Source organism: Rutidosis leptorrhynchoides, chromosome 7, assembly GCF_046630445.1.
Source record: "Rutidosis leptorrhynchoides isolate AG116_Rl617_1_P2 chromosome 7, CSIRO_AGI_Rlap_v1, whole genome shotgun sequence".
Taxonomy (NCBI): Eukaryota; Viridiplantae; Streptophyta; class Magnoliopsida; order Asterales; family Asteraceae; genus Rutidosis; species Rutidosis leptorrhynchoides.
Genome location: NC_092339.1, coordinates 60,573,490 through 60,583,613, shown reverse-complemented (window position 1 = coordinate 60,583,613; position 10,124 = coordinate 60,573,490). Strand labels below are relative to the sequence as shown.

General features: G+C 31.3%; 1 protein-coding gene across 1 annotated transcript; it reads right to left on the bottom strand.

The window, feature by feature from the left end:
* Positions 1 to 2,862: 2,862 nt before the first annotated feature.
* On the bottom strand, positions 2,863 to 5,173 carry LOC139857598 (probable WRKY transcription factor 48). Its single transcript, XM_071846413.1, has 3 exons — positions 4,609 to 5,173; positions 3,799 to 3,942; positions 2,863 to 3,504 (listed from the first exon to the last, which is right to left on the bottom strand). The coding sequence occupies exons 1-3, from the start codon at positions 4,959 to 4,961 to the stop codon at positions 3,081 to 3,083; spliced, it is 921 nt and encodes a 306-aa protein (XP_071702514.1). The 5' UTR covers positions 4,962 to 5,173; the 3' UTR covers positions 2,863 to 3,080.
* Between the last annotated feature and the right edge of the window lie 4,951 nt (positions 5,174 to 10,124).

Sequence of the window (10,124 nt, the reverse complement as noted above, 5' to 3'; positions counted from 1 at the left end):
AAAGCATGTTTATTCGCAGGTGATTATTAAGAGCTTCCGCTGTTGCATGCTAAAATATGGACAAGATTTGGTGTCAGCATGCTTGTATTATATTGTTTAAAACTGCATTCGAGATTTACTTTGTTGTAACATATTAATATTGTAAACCAATATGTATTGGTAGTGTGTAAGTGTGATATTTTTAGATTATCATTTCTGGATAATCTAGGTGGTGTCTTTTTAACATTGTCGATAAAATAAAGGTTATGGTTTGTTTTAAAAATGAATGCAGTCTTTGAAAAACGTCTCATATAGTGGTCAAAACCTCGCAACGAAATCAATTAATATGGAACGTTTATAATCAATATGAACGGGACATTTCATACATATTTGTTATAGGTTCATGAATCAACTAGTGGCCAAGTCTTACTTCCCGACGAAGTAAAAATTTGTGAAATTGAGTTATAGTCCCACTTTTAAAATCTAATATTTTTGGGATGAGAATACATGCAGTTTTATAAATGTTTTACGAAATAGACACAAGTAATCGAAACTGCATTCTATGGGTGAATGATCGAAGCCGAATATGCCCCTTTTTGCTTGGTAGCCTAAGAATTAGTAAACCGATCTACTAATTGACGCGAATCCTAAATATAGATCTATTGGGCCTAACAAACCCCATCCATGGTTGCGGATGCTTTAGTACTCCGATGTTGTTTTATCATGTCCAATGGATGTCCCGAAATGATAGGGGATATTCTTATATGCATCTTGTTAATGTCGGTTACCAGGTGTTCAATCCATATGAATGATTTTTATGCATGCATGTTGTTTACAAGAAATGAAAATATGAAATCTTGTGGTCTATTATTACGAATTGATAAATATATAGGTTAAACCTATAACTCACCAACATTTTTGTTGACGTTTAAAGCATGTTTATTCTCAGGTGATTATTAAGAGCTTCCGTTGTTGCATGCTAATTTATGGACAAGAGTTGGAGTCAGCATGCTTGTATAATATTGTTTAAAAACTGCATTCGAAGATTTAAATTGATGTGTAATATTATTGTAAACCATTATGTAATAATCGTGTGAAAACGCTATATTTTAGATTATCATTATTTGATAATCGTCGTAATATTTTTTAAACCTTTATCGATAAAATAAAGGTTATGGTTTGTTTTAAAACGAATGCAGTCTTTGAAAAACGTCTCATATAGAGGTCAAAATCTCGCAACGAAATCAATTAATATGGAACGTTTATAATCGATATGAACGGAACATTTCATTTTAAGTGTCATTGAGTATTTCTTTTTGACGCTTTTAAGTGTCAAAACTATGTGACACATATAAAAAAGGTAAAAGGTTTTTCATGTTCGGGCTATCCGGGAAGACGAGTAATCTACCTTCATAGTATGATGTATGCGGTCCAGCAAGATTACTCTCTGGCTGTTCTAACTCATCCCTGACCATCACTAAATATTCGTCGTATAGGGGTTCGAACTTGAGGCCTTTTGCAACGAACTCATGACTCGATCACTGAGCTATCTAGTGATGGTAATGTTACACTTATAATAGGTGTTAAAAATATGTCAAATTATTTACGCTTTAATTTATAGTGTTAAAGAAGTTGTGATGTGGTCCACCAGTTGGTGGTCTGCCTCCTTTAGAGGAGGTCAGGAGTTCGACTCTCGTTGGCTACATCTTTTCCTACAATTTCATTATTGCCATGAAGTTCCACCCATGACACCTTTCCCACATCGCGTTGGGGGTAAATGGGAGGGGGGTTTTACCGTCCATGCCCCATATAGGATTGGTGTGGGTTTTCTTCTGGGCACGCAGTTGAGAGAGGGTATAACATAGTTGGAGATGAACTCGTTGGTGGTTAAGTCCCCTGGGTGATTCTAAAATCCGTAAAAAAAAAATTATAGTGTTAAAATATTGAAAACGTTAAAAGTGAAAAATTTTAGTGAAAGTTTCTGCGAGTATATATTGCTTCTCTCTCACTATTTCTTTTCAAAGTATTTAGTATTTAACTAGTGTTCGAACCCTCGCTTCGCGCCGGGGGTTCGGTTTCTAATGTATTTTATTGCGTTTAGTTTGTAAAATTTTTTTGTAGCTAACGATGATATTGTTGAAACGCAACTCGAGTCGAACTAAAAGGTATAACCCGTGAAAGATTTAAATGTTATTTAAAATTAACAATATATGTGTATCTCCGGGTTTCGCTATGGAGTTGTCGACTTTTAAAAATTTAACGGGGAATTAACGTGAATGAAAAGTACCCCAAATATTTAGCGTTTTTTAAAAAGCGCCCGTTTTGCGTATAGCTAGTGACATTGCGTTCCTAAAATTATTTCGAGTTTAACGATGGTGGCGGAAAAATTTAACTCGTTGCGAGTGCGAAGATATGGCCCGTTGAATATTTGGGTGGAGTTTGATTAAGATTTTTTATGAGAATGGTTAATTGACACTTTACCCCCTGTTTGAGGGGTGGATTTGATTTTTTGGATAAAGTGTGGGGTGGGTTGTGGTTGAATTTTCAAAAAAAAAAAAAAAAAAAAAGCAAAAACTCGAAAAAATCCCCGAGTACTATTCATTTGGCCTTTGTATTTTTTATGAGAATGGTTAATTGACACTTTACTCCCCTGTTTGAGGGGTGGATTTAATTTTTTGGGTAAAGTGTGGGGTGGGTTGTGGTTGAATTTGCAAAAAAAAAAAAAAAAAAAAAAAACCGAAAATACCCCCGAGTACTATTCATTTGACCTTTGTCTTTTAGAATATAGGTATAATATAATATAATGGATGCAATTCCATTATTTATGTAGCTACAATAGTTTTGAGCAGCATACCACCACACTTATCATCAGGCCAAATAAAATTGAAAAAAAAATGAAGATTAAAATTAAGAAGAATAGAGACAAGATTTAAGATGTACAAAATCAACTTAAAATGAACATACCAACATATGGATTTACTCTTGCTAAAAGTACATAAAAGTCAAAATATTACCTTCAATAACTAGCTACATACCTAGAGAACCACCCCTCACTTTCCAAATAGTAATTAAACCCTAGCAAGTAATGTCCTAAAATACCCTTAACCAGGTTCCTCTTTGGGCTCCTCATTCCTCACTTGAAAAGACAGCATATCTTGTAGAAGTCCATGATCTTTATCCAAAGAAGGGTAAGATTGTCTTTCTTGAAGGTAATGTGAAAGGTATGATGATGATGAACTAACATTTGTGTTGTTGAAAGTAAATGAATTAGTTTGGTTATTATTATTAGTAAAGAAATTAGGTTGTGGGTAGTGAATTTGAGGTAAAAGAAATGAAGAAACACCACCACTACCACCATTAAGACCGCCGTAAGCAGCTGTTTCCGGCAATAATCCGCGAGTTGTCACCGGACATGGATGTTTATGAGTACCTTCATAAGTTGTTACAACAGTTGATGGATCCTCTGATGATCTTTCAACCCTTTTTTTTACTCCACATGATGCACTAGTGCACCTATAATAACTCCTGTAATATTACAACTCAATACGTTGTCAAAATTACATTTGAATCAAATCAAATTAATTAATTAAAGTGCATCAGAAAAAATAAAAAATAAAAGAAAACAAAGTTGTTTTTAGGATTTTTTTTTAACGATTTCCATGAGATGTTAACGTGAATTGAGTGTCTATAATTTTAAAGTTACTATATAAACGCTATTTACAAATTTATCCACTTTCATCACAACTTTAATTGTGATCGACCCAAAAAAAAATTAAAAATATACTCCTGATAAAATATGGTTTTTTTTATATTGTATACCTAGGGAAAGGGCTGTTTTTAACAGCTTTTTGGCCGTACTTTCTCCATCTATAGCCATCATCCAAGTGATCAACTTCAGTCTTTGTCATGAACGCAAATCTTGGTTCCTTTTGCTTTTTGGGGCTCTTTTTTTTAGCCTTCAACCTACACAAATAATGCCCACACATCTTAAAATTAACAGTAACTTTAATGATGATCAAATGTATATGAAATAATATAAAATATCGGAGTAATAAAATTTTATTTGGTTATAAATGTACCGTGTTTGTTTTTTTTGTTTAAATAGCTATAGCTAAGTTAGTAGTCTACATGTGAAAGTTATTCATTTAATACTAGCAAATATTAAATACAGAGTATTGAATTAAATTGTAATAACATTATTCTAAACTAAAATAATAATAAAAAATTAATACTGATAATATATTATACGGAGTAGTTATTTTTTGTTATCTAAAAATAGAAGAATCATATTAGATTACTGGAGTACAAATTAAATGAATTTATTAAAAAAGGAAAGCTTCAGCAATATCCAAAAACAAAAGGAAGAAAAATTAAAATACATCTTCATTTTTTTTTTTTCTTCTCACTTTTTAAGTAGAAAAGTTGATCATTAAAAATTCAAAATGCTTGTATGTGTGAACATGTGTGAAAGGGTTTCTTTTTTTATAGTATAAAAAATGAAAAAATTAATCAAAAAGATATTTAGAACAAACGCACAGTGAAAACACCTTAAAATGTCTAAATTTATTGGCTTTTCAAAAAATTAAAAAACAAAATAATAATAACAAAAATGTTGTTTTAATTTCTTACTGTTTATTAGTAGTCTTTTCTTGATCATCATCATCATCTGATCTTATGTTGTTGTTGTTCTCTTGATCATAATCATTCACATGTTCATTTGATGAAGATGATATGGAAGATGAATTTGTCGTCGGAGTATTAACCACATCTAATGTCTCCGGCACGGTGGAAACTGTCGACGGTGCAACCACCAAAGCCTGCGGTGTTGTTGACTGTTGAAGCATATCAAAAAGAGAAGCACCACCATAGTCTTGAAAAGTCAACATGTCCATGTACCCTTGAGAAACGTCAAAGAAACCACCACCACCGTTACCACCACCATACACCGCCGGAATTTGATCAGAAAACGCTGAATCTGCCATCAACTTTTTGTTTTGTTGTTTAGTTTTCTGTTGTGTTGAAGTACGGCCTTAATCAATGGCATAAATTCTTCATTTGTAGGCTCTCAAAATGAGAGAAATAGGTAGATGGATTGTATGGTTGGTTTTTGAGTTTATAGTGTGAATTGAAAGAGGCCTTTTTGGATATCTATGTAGTATTACATAAAGTGTTTGTACATGTTTGTGTATTTTTATATATTGATGCAATGTACTTTTAATAACTTACATGTTTGTGTATTTTTATATATTGATGCAATGTACTTTTAATAACTTACATCTATACCCCTTGAGTATTAGTACTTTGACAATTGCCCTTGGATAAATATATTTAGACAAAACTAACATTTTAATGATATAAAATAATCGTATTCTTTATTATATTATTTTTTTTACTTTTATATAAAGTTTAGGGACCAATCGTATATTTTTCTCTCTCACATGCCAACATACGTGAGCACTTAACGAAATTTGACTAACTGTAGATAATGAATTTGACGATATTACCCTTAAACGACACATTTTTCCAAATCATGATCCTTTTCGAGCAAAAACTGAAACATGTAATCCATTTCGTGCAAATATTACTTAATATTTTTCAGCATTAGGAAAACTCATATTACATTTATTGGTTAATTTGTAATTTTTTTTTTTCTGAAAGGTACATAAGGATTTTATTACTAAAAAGGAAAAGAGTACAGGTACATTGTTTCTAATGCATTCAGCATATGCAGATGTTTTTTTTTAAACAGCTGTTAGGATCATCCAGAGGGACTTAACCACCTACGCGTTCATTTCCTACACAGTTATATTCGCCCCCAACTGCGTGCCCAGAAGGAAACCCGCACCAATCCCATACGGGGCATGGACGGTAAAACCCACCTCCCCTTTACCCCCCTCCAACGCGATGTGGGAAACGTGTCATGGGTGGAACTTCATGGCAGAGATGAAATTGTGGATTAATATGTAGCCAACGAGGATCAAACTCCTAACCTCCCTAAAGGAGGCATGCCACCAGTCGCTGTATGTGACGATCCTTCCAAATCCCTTTGGACGAATACATCATTCATTGATTTCATAGTGAGATTTTGACCTCTATATGATACGTTTTGTAAACATTGCATTCTTTTGAAAAGACACACCATAAATAAATATATAAATCCAAGGTTTTCGATGTCTGATGATTTCTACGTATAGACAATCACCGTATATAATAGTTTACAATACTACATCCGTTGACAATGCAGTCAAAATAAGATACATGGTGATGATTTTGTGAATGCAAAGTTTTCTTGAATAAAGCATCTATGACTCCATGCACATAGCTTGTATAACGTATAAGCAAACAGCGGAAGACTTCTAGAAACCTGAGAATAAACATGTTTAAAAGTGTCAACACAAAGGTTGGTGAGTTCATAGTTTTAATGTTGCGCATAATCTGTATATAAAGGTGGATCACAAGATTTCAGTTGTTCAATCCAGAAACGTTTATCAAAATATTCTTCGAAATTGAGCACCCTGGTAACTAAACTTAACGTATATATAATTTGTACCCTTTGTATAATCATCTTAATAATACACGTAAACCAACGTGTACGCTTCTCAAATAGCATACGTCCGTTAAAAGGCTAGTGCTCTAGCTCGGACAGAGATATCTAGACCTATGGATCCATATATAACTACTCGCGCCCACCAGTTCTTATAACCGGCAGTTACTAGTTACCAAAGCTAAGGGATTTTCGGTTCAAACTCGGTATAGAATTTAGTATGTACTTGTGTCCATTGCGTTTAAAATAAAGTGCATGTATTCTCAGCCCAAAAATATAGATTGCAAAAGCAATTAAAAAGGGAGCAAATGAAACTCACTTTAGCAGCATATAAAGTCGTTCACCAAAATGTGACCGAAACTCGGATTACCAAATAACCGTAGATCTCAACCTAGAGAACATATGTTGGTCAATAAATGTTTATCAAGCTAGGTCAGGTCATAGTGTATCACAATCCTAATGCTCGAGATCGACATACAAAAGTTATCCAAAGTCGTTTCAAAAAGTCAATTTTGACAATAGTTCAACAAAACGAGACGTACCTTATATAAGGATTCATTTACTCGGTTGGTAATATTCAAAAATTCAATTTATCAATCTTACAAACAATTTGTTTAAATATTAATTGCAGAATCAAAAGCAATTCCAATTAACGTCAATTATAATTCAGTTGATCATATCTTTTAATCCGTTCATCGAAACTATTCGATATCTAAATGAAAAGTTATTGATTTTTCGCCAGCTTTCCAAAAACATGTATATCATATACCTTTTACCAGTAATATATGTATTTAATTCGTGATCTATTATAAACTATTTAACGACGAAATTTAGCATACACGTATGTATAAATATATATACTCGAGCACTAGACATGGATACACAATTAATATATAAAAGATAAAATATGAGTGCTTACGTATCAATATTGAGATTCAATATTATAGGAAAGTACGTAGACGTAACGGAGATGATAAACACTAGGTTTGATTCATAAATATACCCCCGAACATTACCCATAATTTTCTTAGCTCTATCCCGCTTGAAAACCCATTTTAAAAGTGACACGCTCAAGACCTCGTCGTAGTATTTTATGTATAATATTAATACTACTAATAATAATAAGATTAATAATAATAATAATAATAATAATAATAATAATAATAATAATAATAATAATAATATAAATAAAATAAATAAATACGGAGTAATATAGATATTAATATGTGTGTGTTGAGCAAACTGGCCAATTTATAGAATGTTTCTGAATTCTGACCGTCATGCGATCGCATGAGTTTTATGCCTATTTCTCATGCGGTCGCATGGCCCCAAAATCCAGCTCACAATTTTTTTGTTTTCTTGTTTGTCGACATATTATTATATATATATAATATATATAATTTATATTAATTATATATATATTATATTATATTCATGTACATAGTTGACTTATAATTTTAGGTCCGTTGACGTGTACGTTGATACTCGACTCGTGTACCACTTTCGGTTTTTCGAACGCACTTTCGTACATTTAGAAAACTAGCTTTTTACGTTACGCGACGTGTGCCCTTATTAATAATTTGACTTACTCATCAATAAATTACATTATAAAAAATGTAACCTATAAAATTGAGCGTTGTGGTCATTTGCTTCTATAAATCAGTGACTTGTTGTTTATCAAAATATATTATTTTAAATCGGGACATTTTTTTTTGACTAAGTTAATATTATATTTTTGTAAATATATATATATATATATATATATATATATATATATATATATATATATATATATATATATATATACGTATATTTTCTAATTCAATTATAATGGTTCGTGAATCGTCAGGGTTTGGTCAAGGTTAAATGAATGTATGAATACAGTTTACACTTCTTGAGATTCAACTTAACAAACTTTGATTATCGTGTTGGAATAATATAAAGATAAAGTTTAAATTTGATCAGAAATTTCCGGGTTGTCACACTGTACCACATCACAACTTCCATATGCAGATGTTACAATACAATTGAACCTGAACTAATTTGTAACTTATATTAACTTTTTAGGCCATTTGGCATTTTAAATAACTTTTTAACTACAAATTAACGCGGGTAATTACAATCATTAATATTAGCCATCGAATAGCTACGTTCGAAAACATTCATATTAATTTATGTACTCCCTCCGTCTCAGATTAATTGTCCCCAGATAAAAACACACAGTTTAAGAAATGTCATTATCACACTGTACTTTTTCTGTACTTTTTTCTTACTTTACTGCTTTACCATCAACTAATTAATTAGAAATCTCTCTCACCTTTGTAATTCATTTAATTCATTATGGACAATATTGTAAACTTTATCAAATTTATTTTCCATATTTGAAAGTGGACAATTAATCTGAGACGTCCCAAAAAAAAATACTGGACAATTAATCCGGGACGGATGGAGTATATTTGTATATAGATGTAAACAAAGTGGAATAAAAAATGTGAGGATCATAAGCAAAAGTCAACAAAATGACGTACACAGAATTGAAGTTAAAGTAGGTTTATAAGTGAAAAGTTTGTATAAATGTAACAAACCATCCTCCCTTTTAGTATCGTAACCTATCAATATTGTTCAAATTTAGTACACGATATTTAATTTAATATTAAATTATTCAATGTCAACTGTAAAATATATGTCAGTCTAATATATACTCCGTATAAAATATATTTATTATGTCTAATATATGGTCAATGTAAAATATTATCATACGATCTAAAAGTATTGTACCTTTTATAGAGTTCATATATTTGTATTCTACTCTTGCACTCCTGCAATATATATTTTGAGGAATACATACTAACATACAACAATTATATTATATATTAATATATAATAATGTATCTTGTATCTTATGTTAAACTCTCGGTTATTTAATAATTTGATACATTATGGACTTGGTGTAAATTCTTTATACATCTAGTCACAATCATTTTTATGAATTCAACTTCTTTATTACGCACTGGCGCACTGTAAGAATTTAAACTTTTAAGTATAATAAACATATAATATATCCAAGTATTGTGATATATTGACATTTTATAAAGAATCTTCAATTCATATATGACATAAATCGACGACAGCATATCTATAGCATATGTACATTTAATACTCTTTTTTCTATTTATTTATTTATTTAAATTTTCGATCTTCTTTGCAAAATGATTAGTTTTAAGGTGACTACTCATTTTACACTTTCTTTGCAAAATGATTAGTTATAGGGTGACTACTCATTTTGAAAGCAAGAGAAAATCATTGCGAGTAAATATATGTGGCCACTGAGGGTCCCTATTTTTGACATTAGAAAAAACATGTTATCCCATAAGCGTATAGAACTATAGAACTATTAACTATATCTCAATTCTCAAATCATTAATATAATTAAACTTTTGACATTGAAAATAACTTAATTATTAATGAAGGAGGTTAAATGAAACTTTAAAAAATGTTTGGTTTGGACTTACTTGGAGAACTAGTTGGCTGTCACTAACGGGAGTTTGCCACCGTCTTTACTTTGACCAGATGACGTTGGCCGTCGCCATAAATGAAGGCT

Coding starts and splice junctions, on each gene's coding strand:
- LOC139857598 (XM_071846413.1), bottom strand. CDS start 4,961: ATGGCAGATTCAGCGTTTTCTGATCAAATTCCGGCGGTGTATGGTGGT. Junction 3,943..4,608: donor GAAAAGACTACTAATAAACA/GTAAGAAATTAA, acceptor TTATTTGTGTAG/GTTGAAGGCTAAAAAAAAGA. Junction 3,505..3,798: donor AAAAACAGCCCTTTCCCTAG/GTATACAATATA, acceptor GTAATATTACAG/GAGTTATTATAGGTGCACTA.